General features: G+C 41.9%; 1 protein-coding gene across 6 annotated transcripts; it reads left to right on the forward strand.

Annotated features, from left to right (window-relative positions):
* The first annotated feature begins 551 nt into the window (after window positions 1–551).
* Window positions 552–3,809, forward strand: LOC125513994. 6 transcript variants are annotated; one of them, XR_007286229.1, is made up of 5 exons: window positions 552–1,005; window positions 1,182–1,381; window positions 1,577–1,643; window positions 1,975–2,062; window positions 2,834–3,809. XR_007286229.1 is itself a non-coding variant. In XM_048679234.1 (4 exons), exons 1-4 carry the CDS (start codon window positions 814–816, stop codon window positions 2,973–2,975), a joined length of 519 nt encoding a protein of 172 aa, XP_048535191.1. In that variant the 5' UTR covers window positions 552–813; the 3' UTR covers window positions 2,976–3,809. The 6 variants fall into 6 exon arrangements, 3 of the variants coding, with proteins under 3 accessions (XP_048535191.1, XP_048535192.1, XP_048535193.1); XR_007286230.1 differs by having other exon boundaries at window positions 1,592–1,643; XM_048679234.1 differs by lacking the exon at window positions 1,182–1,381 and having other exon boundaries at window positions 1,975–2,092.
* Window positions 3,810–20,207: the final 16,398 nt, after the last annotated feature.

The following is a 20,207-nucleotide window of genomic DNA, read 5'->3' on the forward strand; positions in this document are numbered from 1 at the left end:
CTTTGATGACATGGACCTTGTGTCATGTGGGGTTGCAACTATTACAGTCATGTGAAATGCTTATCTCTTCATTACCTCGGGAGAGTGCTTCATGACTTCTTTTCCGACAGTGATGGAAGATCAGCTTGTGTGGTTTTTCACGATTAACCGGACAATCTTCTTCTTAATAATCAACAAAATATCAAAGCTTTAGCTTCATGTCTGAATTTATTTACGAATACTCATTTACTCAACCAATATATATATATATATATATATATATATATCAAAAAATGTGTTTTTACCTGTAAAAATAGATATTTGTTGCGAGAAAACTTTTATAGATAGTATTTATCCAAAAATCCTTTTAAAGCATCAGATGATCATGACTATAAAAGAATGGATGTTTTTTTAGAAGAATGGGAGGTGAATCGTACATGGCTGGTAAAAAGAAGATACGGAGTATAGTATACAATTTTGGTTAGGATAATACTGTGATCACTCACAATCTCTCGCATCACTGTCTAGTCAGTATTAAGAAAAAACCACCGGTCACCCTCTTCACTGCCCCTCACATTTCTTCTCTGGATAGTTCCCCACCGCCACAACACAATCTCCCCCGTTACCCATTCTCTCCAAAGCCGGCGCTCCCTGGTCAGGCAGCCCCCTCCCCTTCGTCACAACAGTCGGCGCTCCCTGGTCAGGCCGCCCTCCCCTTCGTCATCAGCATCAGCGCTCACTGGCAGGCCGCCCCTCCCCTTCGAATCAGGTCGCGGAAGTGGCCGAGGAGGCCCTCCAGGTTGGCATGCTCGTGCCAGCGCTAGGCACTGTCGGATGCTGACACGGAGGCGCGGACTCGCACGCCCTACTCTACCCCGCTCCTTCGAATCTGGCCCCGAAGTGCTCGAGGAGGCGCTCGAGCTCGTCATACTCGCCGGTGACGTCGGGCCCCTCCATCCTCCTGATGCCCTCGCTGTCGCTGCCATGAGCCTCTCCACCCTCTTCCACGCAATCGTCCGGGTCCAGGTAATCTCTCTCTCCAACCCCGCCATCTGCTCCTCCCTGTTAATTCGGTTAGTCGCCAGACGCATCGCCTCGCTGAGAAAGCACCTTGTATATTCCTTCTCAAGACTGTACATAATTTGTTCTGTTATAGGGCTTTGTTAGAAAAACTGATTTGACTTAGTATTATTTTTGTCTAGGTTGTTGCCCCTTCTGGTTGTGAATGGACCTGAGGGTTAACATGATGCAGTATCTTTTCGAAAGATGATACATTATATTCATATAATAAAAGAAAGGAAGTTGGAGAAGTTATTATTCAAGAGGAATTCAGTGGCATGTGGTTCTCAAGAGATAAAATGGAACAAGAAGTGCAACTCTCATGCCTACACTATCTAATCAGGTATCATATGCAAATTTTTAAGCATACTGCATTCAGATATCACATTTGAATATAAAAACTGAGAAATCTTTTTATAAAATGGAACCATAATGAGCGTCGCATTTAATCTTTAGATTTTTTTTGTTAGAATGTTCCATTTCAAGACTGTAATATGAGAAATCATCTGCTTAGTTGGTGGTTGTATTCATGATGCAGCCCTTGATGGTTCAGATTTCCCAAAGGAGAAGAAGGAGGTGCCGAAAGAGGATGGGAGATTCGAAGAGTATGTTTTGTTGCGTATCTTCTATGGAATGTTGTTGCTAGTAACAAAGCATGCCTTCTCTTTGGTTCCTTTATATGGAAGTAACATCAAATTGGGATATGTGAACTCTTCGACGCTTTGTGGGTCTCTTTAGTCTCTCCGGTTAATATAACATTTATTATTATTTTTAACGTTATTTGTCTTTCACCTGGAGATTCATTCTTTCTGGTTGTTTAGAAATGACAAATAGATGTAGCTCAGTCTGAGCATGAGTGATAGCAGTCTTGCAGCTTATGTTTACCATGCAAATTTTACTTGGAAGAAATGTTGATGGTTGTTTCTATGTTTTCAGTGGAATCAGTTTTCTTCACCCCATGGGAGAAGTTAGAAGTGGTATTCTCGGGAGTTCCCACCAACTGGTTTGATGTATGTTGGAATAGGTATTCTTGCCCACTGTGGTTATCCAACATGTTAGTCCATTACATGATTCATTATTTACACATTACTATTTTATCGACGACTGTTAGTGTTAGGGACTGAGAATACTTTTTACTCTATGATGACCACGTCCAGTCAAGACTGAAATTGACACATCTTTCTTCCATCTATATGTTAGATGGATAATTTTAATTTAGTTAGTTCATGTGTGCTTGGCAATTCAACCAGTTATATTTGAGACTGAGGTCGAGCATTCACATATGCACTTCAGAGTTTCTCCTAGGTTCCCGCCTCCCAAGCATTCTATTTGTGAATATTGAATGATAGTGCATTAGGAGTAGTAAATGATCTGCAGTTGATGTTATGCATATTGAGGAGATGAAACTAAAAATGACATTATACACACCATCAATGTTTAACGTGTGGACATCAGGCTCCAGTATTCCGTATGCATCTTCGTCGTGGTCGTTGGCTAAAAACATTTTTCTGGCACAAATGAGTAAACAAAAGAGATGGATCCTTTTTATGTACAAGGTGGTACCACAAAAACATACCAATTTGATTATGAGTGGTTTGAACCGCATCTGGGATGGTTCCATCACTGGACTAATGTCATTACGTTGGATCGGTAGAGGTGTCTTGCCATAAGAAGGCTCTGTAACTGAATCAACAATAGAAGGGAAAAATGAAGAAGAAATAAACACCAAATAATTTAGCACCATTAATAAATCAGACAACTAACCCTTTTTTAAACACTCTTCTGGCATACACAGGTTGTCGATTGTACTGAATTGGGGGTTCTCATCCAGTGACATTTGTGTGAGTGTCAGTCCTCTTGAATTCCATTACATCTGGTACGCATCATTTCTGTGCAACCAATCAGACTCATTGTCCACATTGTCTCTGTTGACATGAACGGAATTTGGTACTGCACCCCCTGCACTTGTTATGTTCTGTAGTTGTGTGACTGCAGATTGTCCGGTAGCCGGCACTTGTGTTACAATGTTACTGCCATCAAGGACGGCAGCAATATGCTTATTTTGCTCACGGGCTTGTTGTTGTCGCTTAATATTTCCTCTCTATTTTGTGCATACTGCTCCCTTTACATCCGATTCTTAATCTCATTACGGCCTGAGTAGATGAAGAATAGATCATTATACAACAATATAATTGGGCCATGTAGGATGAAGTTCATCTTCATTACCTTGTGATACACCCAGTTGTGTTTGTGCCCCACTGATCTCGGCAAAGGCAATTTTCTCCTGTTTGTAGGCCTCACGCCGTCTCTTATTAATCTCATCCTTATTTTGTGCATACCACTCTCTATCCCTCTGCCTTTTTTACTTCTTTAGTGTCTGCAATCAATGGCACAATCCAACAGTTGAGCTTAAAAAACTAAAATTGGGTGCTTGTGTGTTTCTTATATCCTGGAACAGGGTGCGCGTCCCATTGGGATTGGTCGGGGCCATACAAAGTCCTTCAACCATGTGAATGTCAAGAATGTTATCACACAATTGTATGGTATAATTCAGTAGTTCAGCTTAAAAACTGAAATTGGGTGCTTGTGTAATACTCATCACCCAAGGATTGGGTGTTGCTTATATCCTGGAACGGGGTGCGCGTCCAATTGGGATTAGTCGGAGCCATACAAAGTCCTTCAACCATGTGAATGTCAAGAATGTTATCACACAATTGTAACGGAAGGAATAGTATTAGCACAACGTAGACAGAGCACAGTTTTATGTTCAACTCCATCCCATTGTTTACCATCAAAGCTTTCTTATGATGCCTCTGCAGCTCATCGTCGCGGCCGTCGTCGGGTGCCTCGGCGGCTGCGCAGGGCTGCGAAGGCGCACGTAAGCTGGACGCCTGGATTGATTCCCTAGATATACTCCCGCTAATTTAGCACATTTTTGTTTTCGTATATGACTCTCCATGTAAATTGGACGTGGGTTGTTTCCTTTGTGCGGGCGTGGGCTGTTCGCTGGTGCGGGCGTTGCCAGAGTTTTCGTCCGCCCTGGAAATCTGCTAAGCGCACTTCGGTTGTGGGTTGGTGTAATCGTGATGGCTAGATCTAATTAAGCGATTTGATCGTGAGGCTCCAATTAATCGGGAATGTTATGCGTAGATTAGGCTGGGTGCGTTTAGCGTTGAATATGTTCTCTTGTTTAATAGTAGTAGAGATGTGAGCATCATTGAAATCATCATGCCTAGCTAGGGGCGTTAAACGATAGCGCTTGTTGGGAGGCAACCCAATCTTATTCTTGTTCTTTACTTTTTGCTTCTGTTTAGTAATAAATAATTCATCTAGCCTTTGCTTAGATGTGGTTTTACGTTTTAATTTGTGTTTGTGCCAAGTAGAACCTTTGGGAAGACTTGGGTGAAGTCTTTGTGATCTTGCTGTAAAAAACAGAAACTTTAGTGCTCACGAGATTAGCTGCTATTTTTTACTGGAGGGTGCTATTAAGTTGATTCTTTTTGCAGAGGATTAATAGACAAATTACTCATGTCCACCAATTTATTTGAGAATTTTATGAGTTCCAGAAGTATACATTTGACCCAGATTACTACAGACTGTTCTGTTTTTGACAGATTCTGTTTTCTATGTGTTGTTTGCTTAATTTGATGAAACTATGAGTAGTATCGGAGGGTATGAACCATAGATAAGTTAGAATACAGTAGATATTACACCAATATGAATTTAGAATGAGTTCACAACAACACCTAAGTGGTGATTTATTTTCTTATACTAACGAAGCTTATGAGTTTTCTGTTAAGTTTTATGTTGTGAAGTTTTCAAGTTTTGGGTAAAGATTCGATGGACTATGGAATAAGGAGTGGCAAGAGCCTAATCTTGGGGATGCCCAAGGCACCCGAAGGTAATATTCAAGGACAACCAAAAGCCCTCTTTCGTCTTCATTCATCGGTAACTTTACTTGGAGCTATATTTTTATTCACCACATGATATGTGTTTTGCTTCGAGCGTCATTTTTTTATTGCTGTTTGAATAAAATACCAAGATCTGAAATTCTTAAATGTTAGAGAGTCTTCACATAGTTGCATGATTATTTGACTACTCATTGATCTTCACTTATATCCTTCGGAGTAGTTTGTCATTTGCTCTAGTGCTTTAGTTATATCCTTTCATAGCACGATGGTGGTTTTATTTTGAAGAAATAGATGAAATCTTGTGCTTCACTTATATTATTTTGAGAGTTTTTAAAACAGCATGGTAGTTTGCTTTGGTTATGAAACTAGTCCTAATATGATGGGCATCCAAGTGGGGTGTAATAAAAACTTTCATATAAAGTGCATTGAATACTATGAGAAGTTTGATACTTGATGATTGTTTTGAGATATGGAGATGCTAATATTAAAGTCATGCTAGTGAGTAGTTATGAATTTGAGAGATATTTGTGTTAAAGTTTGTGATTCCCGTAGCATGCACGCATGGTGAACCTGTAGGGTTTCGTAGTAATTTCAAAACATTTCCTACGCTCACGCAAGATCATGGTGATGCATAGCAACGAGGGGAGAATGTGATCTACGTACCCTTGGTAGATCGACAACGGAAGCGTTTGGTTGATGTAGTTGTATGTCTTCACGGTTCGATCGATCAAGCACCGAAACTACGGCACCTCCGAGTTTTAGCACACGTTCAGCTCGATGACGATCCCCGGACTCCGATCCAGTAAAGTGTCGGGGAAGAGTTCCGTCAGCACGACGGCGTGGTGACAATCTTGATGTACTACTACAGCAGGGCTTCGCCTAAACTCCGCTACAATATTATCGAGGACTATGGTGAAAGGGGGCGCCGCACACGGCTAAGAAAAAGATCACGTTGATCAACTTGTGTGTCTCTGGGGTGCTCCTGCCTCCATATATAAAGGACCAAGAGGGGGAGGCCGGCCGGCCACATAGGGCGCGCCAGGAGGAGTCCTACTCCTTCCGGGAGTAGGACTTCTCCCCCAATCCTAGTTGGAATAGGACTCGCGAGGTGGGAAAGAGAAAGAGAGAAGGAAGTGGGCGCTGGCCCCCTCTCTCCTTGTCCTATTCGGACTAGGGGGGAGGCGCGCGGCCCAGCTCTAGCCGCCTCTCCTCTTCTTCCATTAAGGCCCATTAAGGCCATGTACCTCTCGGGGGGTTTCGGTAACCTCCCGGTACTCCGGTAAAATCCCGATTTCACCCGGAACACTTCCGATATCCAAACATAGGCTTCCAATATATCAATCTTTATGTATCGATCATTTCGAGACTCCTCGTCATGTCCGTGATCTCATTCGGGACTCTGAACAAACTTCGGTACATCAAAATGCATAAACTCATAATATAACTATCATCGTAACCTTAAGCGTGCGGACCCTACGGGTTCGAGAACAATGTAGACATGACCGAGACATGTCTCCGGTCAATAACCAATAGAGGAACCTGGATGCTCATATTGGCTCCTACATATTCTACGAAGATCTTTATCGGCCAGACCGCATAACAACATACATTGTTCCCTTTGTCATCGGTATGTTACTTGCCCGAGATTCGATCGTCGGTATTCCAATACCTAGTTCAATCTCGTTACCGGCAAGTCTCTTTACTCGTTCTGTAATGCATCATCCCGCAACTAACTCATTAGTTGCAATGCTTGCAAGGCTTAAGTGATGTGCATTACCGAGAGGGCCCAGAGATACCTCTCCGACAATCAGAGTGACAAATCCTAATCTCGAAATACGCCAACCCAACATGTACCTTTGGAGACACCTGTAGAGCTCCTTTATAATCACCCAGTTACGTTATGACGTTTGGTAGCACACAAAGTGTTCCTCCGGCAAACGGGAGTTGCATAATCTCATAGTCATAGGAACATGTATAAGTCATGAAGAAAGCAATAGCAACATACTAAACAATCGGGTGCTAAGCTAATGGAATGGGTCATGTCAATCAGATCATTCACTTAATGATGTGATCCCGTTAATCAAATAACAACTTTTTGTTCATGGTTAGGAAACATAACCATCTTTGATTAACGAGCTAGTCAAGTAGAGGCATACTAGTGACACTGTGTTTGTTTATGTATTCACACATGTATTACGTTTCCGGTTAATACAATTCTAGCATGAATAATAAACATTTATCATGATATAAGGAAATAAATAATAACTTTATTATTGCCTCTAGGGCATGATATAAGGAAATAAATAATAAGTATCAAGTTGTAATTCTTGAGTTGTAAGTAAATAAAAGTGTAATGATCATCATTATTAGAGCATTGTCCCAGTGAGGAAAGGATGATGGAGATTATGATTCCTCCATAAGTCGGGATGAGACACCGGACTAAAAAAATAGGCCATAAAAAGGCCCAAATAAATAAATAAATGAGAGAAAAAGAGAGAAGGGACAATGCTACTGCCCTTTTACCACACTTGTGCTTCAAAGTAGCACCATGATCTTCATGATAGAGAGTCTCCTATGTTGTCACTTTCATATACTAGTGGGAATCTTTTATCATGGAACTTGGCTTGTATATTCCAATGATGGGCTCCCTCAAATGCCATAGGTCTTCGTGAGCAAGCAAGTTGGATGCACACCCACTAGTTTCTTTTGTTGAGCTTTCATACACTTATAGCTCTAGTGCATCCGTTGCATGGCAATCCTTACTCACGCACATTGATATCTATTGATGGACATCTCCATAGCCCGTTGATACGCCTAGTTGATGTGAGACTATCTTATCCCTTTTTGTCTTCTCTACAACCACCCTTCTATTCCACATATAGTGCTATATCCATGGCTCACGCTCATGTATTCCGTGAAGATTGAAAAAGTTTGAGAACATCAAAAGTATGAAACAATTGCTTGGCTTGTCATCGGGGTTGTGCATGATTTAAATATTTTGTGTGGTGAAGATGGAGCTTATCCAGACTATATGATTTTGTAGGGATAACTTTATTTGGCCATGTTATTTTGAGAAGACATGATTGCTTTGTTAGTATGCTTGAAGTATTATTATTTTTGTGTCAATATTAAACTTTTGTCTTGAATCTTATGGATCTGAATATTCTTGCCACAATAAAGAGAATTACATGGATAAATATGTTAGGTAGCATTCAACATCAAAAATTCTGTTTTTATCATTTACCTATCCGAGGACGAGCAGGAATTAAGCTTGGGGATGCTGATACGTCTCCAATGTATCTATAATTTTTAATTGTTCCATGCTATTATATTATCAACCTTGGATGTTTTATATGCATTTATATGCTATTTTACATGATTTTTGGGACTAACCTATTAACCTAGAGCCCAGTGCCAGTTTCTGTTTTTCCTTGTTTTAGAGTATCGCAGAAAAGGAAAATCAAACGGAGTCCAATTGACCTGAAACTTCACGGAACTTATTTTTGGACCAGAAGAAGCCCACGGGGTATCGGAGATGGACGGGGAGAGTCCCGGGCTGCCCACGTGGGTGGGGGGTGCGCCCCCTGGCTCGTGGACAGCCCGGAGATCCACCGACGTACTTCTTCCGCTTATATATATATCCATATACCCTAAACCTTTGGAGACAACAATAGATTGGGAGTTCCGTCGCCAGAAGCCTCTGTAGCCACCGAAAACCAATCTAGACCCGTTTCGGCACCCTGCCGGAGGGGGGAATCCCTCTCCGGTGGCCATCTTCATCATCCCAACGCTCTCCATGACGAGGAGGGAGTAGTTCTTCCTCGGGGCTAAGGGTATGTACCAGTAGCTATGTATTTGATCTCTCTCTCTCTCTCGTGTTCTTGAGGTGATACGATCTTGATGTACCATGAGCTTTGATATTATAGTTCGATCTTATGATGTTTCTCCCCCTCTACTCTCTTGTAATGGATTGAGTTTTTCCTTTGAAGTTATCTTATCAGATTGAGTCTTTAAGGATTTGAGAACACATGATGTATGTGTTGTCGTGCTTATCTGTGGTGACAATGGGATATCATGTGATCCACTTGATGTATGTTTTGGTGACCAACTTGCGGGTTCCGTCCATGAACCTATGCATAGGGGTTGGCACACGTTTTCGTCTTGACTCTCCGGTAGAAACTTTGGGGCACTCTTTGAAGTAATTTGTGTTGGTTTGAATAGATGAATCTGAGATTGTGTGATGCATATCGTATAATCATACCCACAGATACTTGAGGTGACATTGGAGTATCTAGGTGATATTAGGGTTTTGATTGATTTGTGTCTTAAGGTGTTATTCTAGTAGGTACTCTATGATAAATTGGATGGAAAGAATAGCTTCGTGTTATTCTACTACGGACTCTTGAATAGATATATCAGAAAGGATAACTTTGAGGTGGTTTCGTACCCTACCATAATCTCTTCGTTTGTTCTCCGCTATTAGTGACTTTGGAGTGACTCTTTGTTGCATGTTGAGGGATAGTTATATGATCCAATTATGTTATTATTGTTGAGAGAACTTGCACTAGTGAAATTATGAACCCTAGGCCTTGTTTCCTAGCATTGCAATACTGCTTGTGCTCACTTTTATCATTATTTACCTTGCTGTTTTTATATTTTTAGATTACAAAAACCTTTATCTACCATCCATATTGCACTTGTATCACCATCTCTTCACCGAATTAGTGCACCTATACAATTTACCATTGTATTGGGTGTGTTGGGACACAAGAGACTCTTTGTTATTTGGTTGCAGGGTTGCTTGAGAGAGACCATCTTCATCCTATGCCTCCCACGGATTGATAAACCTTAGGTCATCCACTTGAGGGAAATTTGCTACTATCCTACAAATTTCTGCACTTGGAGGTCCAACAACGTCTACAAGAAGATGGTTGTGTAGTAGAGATCAGTCGACGCCCGGGCGGGGCCATGGGCCGGCAGAGGCCACAGGGCTCGATGTACCGGCAATTGGGTGCTGGGCTAGGTTGACCTACGATGATCACAGGGCGCCCACAGGAGTGGCCTCCCCTATTCGGGAACGCGGTAATTTCAAAAAAATTCCTCCGCACACGCAAGATCCATCTAGGTGATGCATAGCAACGAGAGGGGAAAGTGTTGTCAATGTACCCTCGTAGACCGTAAGATGAAGCGTTATAAAAACGCGGTTGATGTAGTCATACGTCTTCACGATCCAACCGATCCTAGCACCGAAGGTACGGCACCTCCACGATCTGCACACGTTCAGCTCGATGACGTCCCACGAACTCTAGATTCAGCTGAGTGTCGAGGGAGAGCTTCGTCAGCACGACGGCGTGATGACGGTGATGATGAAGTTATCGACGCAGGGCTTCGCCTAAGCACTACAATGATATGACCAAGGTGAAAATCTATGGAAGAGGGCACCACACACGGCTAAGAGATCAACTTGTGTGTTCTAGGGTGCCCCTGCCCCCGTATATAAAGGAGCAAGGGGAGGGGGTCGGCGGCCTCATAGGGTGCGCCCCAAGGGGGGAATCCTACTCCTACTAGGAGTAGGTTCCCCCTTTCCTAGTCCAACTAGGAGGGGAAGGAAAGAGGGGGCCGGCCCCCCAAGCCCTAAACCAATTCGGTTTGGGCCTAGGGGGCACGCCCCACAGCTCCCTTGCTGCCCTGTATTTCCACTAAGGCCCATGAAGCCCCATTGACCCTCCCCCCGGGGGGGGTCCGGTAACACCCCGGTACTCTGGTATTTATTCGGTGACCCTCGGAACCTTTCCGGTGTCCGAATATAACCTTCCAATATATCAACCTTTACGACTCGACCATTTAGAGACTCCTCATCATGTCCGTGATCACATGTGGGACTCCGAACTACCTTCGGTTCATCAAAACATATAAACTCATAATACCGATCGTCCTCGAACGTTAAGCGTGCGGACCCTACGGGTTCGAGAACTATGTAGACATGACCGAGACTCACTTCCGGTCAATAACCAATAGCGGAACCTGGATGCTCATATTGGTTCCTACATATTCTACGAAGATCTTTATCGGTCAAACCGCATAACGACATACGTTGTTCCCTTTGTCATCGGTATGTTACTTGCCCGAGATTCGATCGTCGGTATCTCAATACCTAGTTCAATCTCGTTACCGGCAAGTCTATTTACTCGTTCCATAATGCAACATCCCACAACTAACTCATTAGTCACATTTCTTGCAAGGCTTATAGTTATATGCATTACCGAGAGGGCCCAGAGATACCTCTCCGACAATTGGAGTGATAAATCCTAATCTCGATCTATGCCAACTCAACAAAACACCATCGGAGACACCTGTAGAGTATCTTTATAATCACCCAGTTATGTTGTGACGTTTGATAGCACACTAAGTGTTCCTCCGGTATTCGGGAGTTGCATAATCTCATAGTTATAGGAACATGTATAAGTTATGGAGAAAGCAATAGCAATAAACTAAACGATCATAGTGCTAAGCTAACAGATGGGTCAAGTCAATCACATCATTCTCTAATGATGTGATCATGTTCATCAAATGACAACTCATGTCTATGGCTAGAAAACTTAACCATCTTTGATTAACGAGCTAGTCAAGTAGAGGCATACTAGTGACACTTTGTTTGTCTATGTATTCACACATGTACTAAGTTTCCGGTTAATACAATTTTAGCATGAATAATAAACATTTATCATGATATAAGGAAATATAAATTACAACTTTACTATTGCCTCTAGGGCATATTTCCTTCAGTCTCCGACTTGCACTAGAGTCAATAATCTAGTTCACATCGTCATGTGATTTCACACCAATAGTTCACATCTTTATGTGATTAGTTCACATCTTCATGTGACTAATACCTCAAGGGTTTACTAGAGTCAATAATCTAGTTCACATCGCTATGTGTTTAACACCCAAAGAGTGATCATGTTTTGCTTGTGAGAGAAGTTTAGTCTATGGGTCTGCAACATTCAGATCCGTATGTACTTTGCAAATTTCTATGTCTACAATACTCTGCACGGAGCAACTCTAGCTAATTTCTCCCACTTACAATATGTATCAATATCAAGACTTAGACTCATCTAGATCGGTTTCAAAAGCTTGCATTGACGTAACTCTTTACGACGTACTCTTTTATCACCTCCATAACCGAGAAATATTTCCTTAGTCCTCTAAGGATAATTTTGACAGTTGTCCAGTGATCCACTCCTGGATCACTATCTTACCCTCTCGCCAAACTCTTGGTGAGGTACACAATAGGTCTGGTACACAGCATAGCATACTTTATAGAACCTATGGCTGAGGCATAGGGAATGACTTTTCATTCTCTTTCTATTTTCTGTCGTGGTCAGGTTTTGAGTCTTTACTCAACTTCACACCTTGCAACACATTCAAGAACTCCTTCTTTGACTGTTCCATTTTGAACTACTTCAAAAACTTGTCAAGGTATGTACTCATTGAAAAATTTGTCAAGCATCTTGATCTATCTCTATAGATCTTGATGCCCAATATGTAAGCAGCTTTACCGAGGTCTTTCTTTGAAAAATTCTTATTCAAGTATCCTTTTACGCTATCCAGAAATTCAGTATCATTTCCGATCTACAATATGTCATCCACATATAATATCAGAAATGCTACAGAGCTTCCACTCACTTTCTTGTAAATACAGACTTCTCCAAAAGTCTGTATAAAACTATATGCTTTGATAAACTCATCAAAGCATATATTCCAACTCCGAGATGCTTGCACCAGTCCATAGATGGACCGCTGGAGTTTGCACACTTTGCTAGCTCCTTTAGGATTGACAAAACCTTCTGGTTGCATCATATACAACTCTTCTTTAATAAATCCATTTAGGAATGTAGTTTTGATATCCATTTGCCAGATTTCATAAAATGCGACAACTGCTAACATGATTCAGACAGACTTTTAAGCATCGATACGAGTGATAAAATCTCATCGTAATCAACACCTTGAACTTCTCGAAAACCTTTTGCGACAATTTGAGCTTTGTAGATAGTAATACTACTATCAGTGTTTGTCTTCCTCTTGAAGATCCATTTATTCTGAATGGCTCACCGATCATCAGGCAAGTCAACCAAAGTCCACACTTTGTTCTCATACATGGATCCCATCTCAAATTTCATGGCCCCAAGACATTTTGCAGAATCTAGGCTCATCATCACTTCCTCATAGTTCGTAGGTTCGTCATGGTCAAGTAACATGACTTCCAAAACAAGATAACCATACCACTCTGGTGCGGATCTTACTCTGGTTGACCTACGAGGTTCGGTAGTAACTTGATCAGAAGTTTCGTGGTCATCATCATTAGCTTCCTCACTTACTGGTGTAGGAATCACTGGAACTGATTTCTGTGATAGACTACTTTCCAATAAGGGAGTAGGTACAGTTACCTCATCAAGTTCTACTTTCCTCCCACTCACTTCTTTCGAGAGAAACTCCTTCTCTAGAAAGGATCCATTCTTAGCAACGAATATCTTGCCTTCGGATCTGTGATAGAAGGTGTACCCAACAGTGCCTTTTGGGTATCCTATGAAGACACATTTCTCCAATTTGGGTTCGAGCTTATCAGGTTGAAGTTTTTTCACATAAGCATTGCAGCCCCAAATTTTAAGAAACGACAACTTGGGTTTCTTGCCAAACCACGGTTCATAAGGTGTCGTCTCAACGGATTTCGATGGTGCCCTATTTAATGTGAATGCAGCCGTCTCTAATGCATAACCCCAAAACGATAGTGATAAATCAGTAAGAGACATCATAGATCGCACCATATCTAATAAAGTATGGTTATGACGTTCGGACACACCATTACGCTGTGGTGTTCCAGGTGGCGTAAGTTGCGAAACTATTCCGCATTGTTTCAAATGAAGACCAAACTCGTTACTCAAATATTCTCCTCCATGATCAGATCACAGAAACTTTATTTTCTTGTTACGATGATTTTCCACTTCACTCTGAAATTATTTGAACTTTCCAAATGTTTTAGACTTATGTTTCATCAAGTAGATATACTCATATCTTCTCCAAACATCTGTGAAGGTCAGAAAATAACGATACCCACCGGTAGTCTCAACACTCATTGGACCACATACATCTGTATGTATTATTTCCAACAAGTCTGTTGCTCGCTCCATTGTTCCAAAGAATGGAGTCTTAGCCATCTTGCCCATGAGGCATGGTTCACAAGCATCAAGTGATTCCAAAAGTCCATCATCATGGAGTTTCTTTATGCGCTTTACACCAATATGATCTAAACGGCAAGGCCACATATAAGTTGCACTATCATTATTAACTTTGCATCTTCTGGCTTCAATATTATGAATATGTGTATCATTACGATCGAGATTCAATAAACCATTTATATTGAGTGTATGACCATAAAAGGTTTTATTCATGTAAATAGAACAACAATTATTCTTTGACTTAAATGAATAACCGCATTGCAATAAACATGATCCAATCATATTTATGCTCAACACAAACACCAAATAACATTTATTTTAGGTTCAACACTAATCCCGAAGGTAAAAGGAGTGTGCGATGGTGATCTTATTAACCATGGAATCACTTCCAACTCACATCATCACCTCGCCCTTAACTAGTCTTTGTTTATTTTGCAACTCCCGTTTTGAATTACTACTCATAGCAATTGAACTAGTATCAAATATTGAGGGGTTGCTATAAACACTAGTAAAGTACACATCAATAACATGTATATCAAATATACCTTAGTTCACTTTGCCATCCTTCTTATCCGCCAAGTATCTAGGGCAGTTCCACTTCCAGTGACCATTTCCTTTGCAGTAGAAGCACTCAGTTTCAGGCTTGGGTCTAGCTTTGGGCTTCTCCATGGGAGTGACAACTTTCTTGCCATTCTTCTTGAAGTTCCCTTTCTTTCCCTTTTCCCTTTTCTTGAAACTAGTGGTCTTATTAACCATCAACCCTTGATGTTATTTCTTGATTTCTACCTTCGCCAATTTTAGCATCGCGAAGAGCTTGGGAATTACTTCCGTCATCCCTTCATATTATAGTTCATCACTAAGTTCTAGTAACTTGGTGATAGTGATGAGAGAACTTTGTCAATTACTATATTATCTGGAAGATTAACTCCCACTTGATTCAAGCAATTGTAGTACCCAGAAAATCTGAGCACATGCTCACTAGTTGAGCTATTCTCCTCCATCTTGTAGGCAAAGTACTGTCAGATGTCTCCTACCTGTCGACACGGGCATGAGTATGAAATACCAATTTCAACTCTTAGAACATCTTATATGCTCTATGGCGTTCAAAAACATTTTTGAAGTCCCGGTTCTCAGCCATAAAGCATGGTACATAAACTATTAAGTAGTCATCATACCGACCTTTGTCAAATGTTCATAACGTCTGCATTTGCTCCTGCAATAGTTATGTCACCTAGCGGTGCATCAAGGACATAATTCTTCTGTGCACCAACGAGGATAATCCTCAGATCACAGATCCAATCCGCATCATTGCTAATATCATCTTTCAACAAAGTTTTCTCTAGGAACATATCAGAAATAAAACAGGGAAGATATTGATGTCTACTACACAACCTTCTTCTTGTAGACGTTGTTGGGCCTCCAAGTGCAGAGGTTTGTAGGACAGTAGCAAATTTCCCTCAAGTGGATGACCTAAGGTTTATATCAATCCGTGGGAGGCATAGGATGAATATGGTCTCTCTCAAACAACCCTGCAACCAAATAACAGAGAGTCTCTTGTGTCCCCAACACATCCAATACAATGGTAAATTGTATAGGTGCACTAGTTCGGTGAAGAGATGGTGATACAAGTGCAATATGGAAGGTAGAAATATGTTTTTGTAATCTGAAAATATAAAAACAGCAAGGTAACTAATGATAAAAGTGAGCACAAACGGTATTGCAATGCTAGGAAACAAGGCCTAGGGTTCATACTTTCACTAGTGCAAGTTCTCTCAACAATAATAACATAATTGGATCACATAACTATCCCTCAACATGCAACAAAGAGTCACTCCAAAGTCACTAATAGCGGAGAACAAACGAAGATATTATGGTAGGGTACGAATCCACCTCAAAGTTATTCTTTCTGATCGATCTATTCAAGAGTCCGTAGTAAAATAACATGAATCTATTCTTTCCGTTCAATCTATCCTAGAGTCCGTACTAGAATAACACCTTAAGACACAAATCAATCAAAACCCTAATGTCACCTAGATACTCCAATGTCACCTCAAGTATCCGCGGGTATGATTATACGATATGCATCACACAATCTCGGATTCATCTATTCAAACCAACACAAAGTACTTCAAAGGGTGCCCCAAAGTTTCTATCGGAGAGTCAAGACGGAAATGTGTGCCAACCCCTATGCATAGGTTCATGGGCGGAACCCGCAAGTTGATCACCAAAACATACATCAAGTGAATCAATAGAATAAGCCATTGTCACCATGGTTATCCCACGCAAGACACACATCAAGTGTTCTCAAATCCTTAAAGACTCAATCCGATAAGATAACTTCACAGGGAAAACACAATCCATTACAAGAGAGTACAGGGGGAGAAACATCATAAGATCCAACTATAATAGCAAATCTTGCGATACATCAAGATCGTACCACCGCAAGAACATGAGAGAGAGAGAGATATCAAACACATAGCTACTGGTACATACCCTCAGCCCCGAGGGAGAACTACTCCCTCCTCATCATGGAGAGCACCGGGATGATGAAGATGGCCACCAGAGAGGGATTTCCCCCTTTGGCAGGGTGCTGGAACAGGTCTAGATTGGTTTTCGGTGGCTACGGAGGCTTCTGGCGGCGGAACTCCCGATCTATTCCGCTCCCCGAAGTTTTTAGGGTATATGGGTATATATGGGAGGAAGAAGTACGTCGGTGGACCTCCGGGCTGTCCACGAGGCAGGGGAGCGCGCCCAAGGGGGTGGCGCGTCCTCCACCCTCGTGGGCAGCCCGGGACTCTCCTGGTCAAACTCCGATACTCTGTGGGCTTCTTCTGGTCCAAAAATAAGTTCCGTGAAGTTTCAGGTCAATTGGACTCCGTTTGATTTTCCTTTTCTGCGATACTCTAAAACAAGGAAAAAACAGAAACTGGCACTGGGCTCTAGGTTAATAGGTTAGTCCCAAAAATCATATAAAATAGCATATAAATGCATATAAAATATCCAAGGTTGATAATATAATAGCATGGAACGATCAAAAATTATAGATACGTTGGAGACATATCAGCTATACGCGAGCAATTGATCTACAACATGGATATGCAAATACTATCAGGACTAAGTTCATGATAAATTTAAGTTCAATTAATCATATTACTTAAGAACTCCCACTTAGATAGACAACCCTCTAATCATCTAAGTGATCACGTGATCCATATCAGCTAAACCATGTTCGATCATCACGTGAGATGGAGTAGTTTGCAATGGTGAACATCACTATGTTGATCATATCTACTATATGATTCATGCTCGACCTTTCGGCCTCAGTGTTCCGAGGCCATATATGCATATGCTAGGCTCGTCAAGTTTAACCTGAGTATTCTGCATGTGCCAAACTGACTTGCACCCATTGTATGTGAACGTAGAGCTTATCATACCCAATCATCACGTGGTGTCTCAGCACGAAGAACTGTCGCAACGGTGCATACTCAGGGAGAACACTTGTACCTTGAAATTTAGTGAGAGGTCATCTTATAATGCTACCGGGGTCATCTTATAATGCTACCGCCGAACTAAGCAAAATAAGATGCATAAAGGATAAATATCACATGCAATCACATATAAGTGATATGATATGGCCATCATCATCTTGTGCCTTTGATCTCCATCTCCAAAGCACCGTCATGATCACCATCATCGCCGGCTTGACACCATGATCTCCATCATATTGATCTTTATCAACGTGTCGTCACATGGTCGTCTCACCATCTATTGATTTTGCAACTATTGCTATCGCATAGCGATACAGTAAAGCAATTATATGGCGCTTGCATCTTATGCAATAAAGAGACAACCATAAGGCTCCTGCCAGTTGCCGATAACTTTAACAAAACTTGATCATCTCATACAAAAAATTATATCTCATCACATCTTGACCATATCACATCACAACATGCCCTGCAAAAACAAGTTAGACGTCCTCTACTTTGTTGTTGCAAGTTTTACGTGGCTGCTACGGGCTGAGCAAGAACCGTTCTTACCTACGCATCAAAAACCACAACACGGTATAGTGATTAATTTTTGATCTTCAGAAAGAACCCTGTTCATTGAATCCAATTCAACTAAAGTTGGAGAAACTGACACCCACTAGCCACCTGTGTGCGAAGCATGTCGGTAGAACCAGTCTCGCGTAAGCGTACGCGTAATGTCGGTCTGAGCCGCTTCATCCAACAATACCGCTGAATCAAGAATCAACTAGTGACGACAAGCAATATGTATATACCCACGTCCATAACTCCTTTGTGTTCTACTTGTGCATATAACATCTACGCATAGACCTAGCCCGGATGCCACTGTTGGGGAACGCAGTAATTTCAAAAAAATTCCTGCGCACACTCAAGATCCATCTAGGTGATGCATAGAAATGAGACCAGAGAGTGTTGTCCACGTACCCTCGTAGACCATAAGCGGAAGTGTTATGACAACACGATTGATGTAGTCGTACGTCTTCATGATCTGACCGATCCTAGCACTGAAGGTACGACACCTCCGCGATTTGCACACGTTCAGCTCGATAACATCCCACGAACTCTAGATCCAGCTGAGTGTCAAAGGAGAGCTTCATCAGCACGACGGCGTGATGACGATGATGATGAATTTACCGACGCAGGGCTTCGCCTAAGCACTACAACAATATGACCGAGGTAGAAATCTATGGAGGGGGGCACCGCACACGACTAAGAGATCAACTTGTGTGTTCTAGGGTGCCCCCTGCCCCCGTATATAAAGGAGCAAGGGGAGGGGGCCGGCGACCTCATAGGGTGTGCCCCAAGGGGGGAATCCTACTCCTACTAGGAGTAGTTCCCCCTTTCCTAGTCCAACTAGGAGGGGAAGGAAAGAGGAGGAGGGGAGAAGGAAAGAGGGGGCCGGCCCCCAAGCCCTAAAACAATTCGGTTTGGGCCTAGGGGGGCATGTCCTACAGCTCCCTTGCTGCCCTCTATTTCCACTAAGGCCCATGAAGGCCCATTGACCCCCCGGGGGGTTCCGGTAACTCCCCGGTACTCCGGTATTTATCCGCTGACCCCCGGAACCTTTCTTGTGTCTGAATATAACCTTCCAATATATCAATCTTTATGTCTCAACCATTTTGAGACTCCTCGTCATGTCCGTGATCACATCCGGGACTCCGAACTACCTTCGGTTCATCAAAACACATAAACTCATAATACCGATCATCATCGAACGTTAAGCGTACGGGTTCGAGTACTATGTAGACATGACCGAGACTCAATTCCGATCAATAACCAATAGCAGAACCTGGATGCTTATATTGGTTCCTACATATTCTATGAAGATCTTTATCGGTCAAACCGCATAACACCATACGTTGTTCCCTTTGTCATGGGTATGTTACTTGCCCGAGATTCGATCATCGGTATCTCAATACCTAGTTCAATATCGTTACCGGCAAGTCTCTTAACTCGTTCCTTAATGCAACATCCCGCAACTAACTCACTAGTCACATTGCTTGCAAGGCTTATAGTGATGTGCATTACCGAGAGGGCCCAGAGATACCTCTCCGACAATTGGAGTGATAAATCCTAATCTCGATCTATGCCAACTCAACAAAACACCATCGGAGACTGATGACCCACAAGTATAGGGGATCTATCATAGTCCTTTCGATAAGTAAGAGTGTCGAACCCAACGAGGAGCAGAAGGAAATGATAAGCGGTTTTCAGCAAGGTATTCTCTGCAAGTACTGAAATAAGTGGTAACAGATAGTTTTGTGATAATATAGGTTGTAACGAGCAACAAGTAACAAAAGTAAATAAAGTGCAGCAAGGTGGCCCAATCCTTTTGTAGCAAAGGACAAGCCGAAACAAACTCTTATAATAAGAAAAGCGCTCCCGAGGACACATGGGAATATCGTCAAGCTAGTTTTCATCACGTTCATATGATTCGTGTTCGATACTTTGATAATTTGATATGTGGGTGGACCGGTGCTTGGGTGTTGTTCTTACTT

Source organism: Triticum urartu, chromosome 6 (genome assembly GCF_003073215.2).
Source record: "Triticum urartu cultivar G1812 chromosome 6, Tu2.1, whole genome shotgun sequence".
NCBI classification, from domain to species: Eukaryota; Viridiplantae; Streptophyta; class Magnoliopsida; order Poales; family Poaceae; genus Triticum; species Triticum urartu.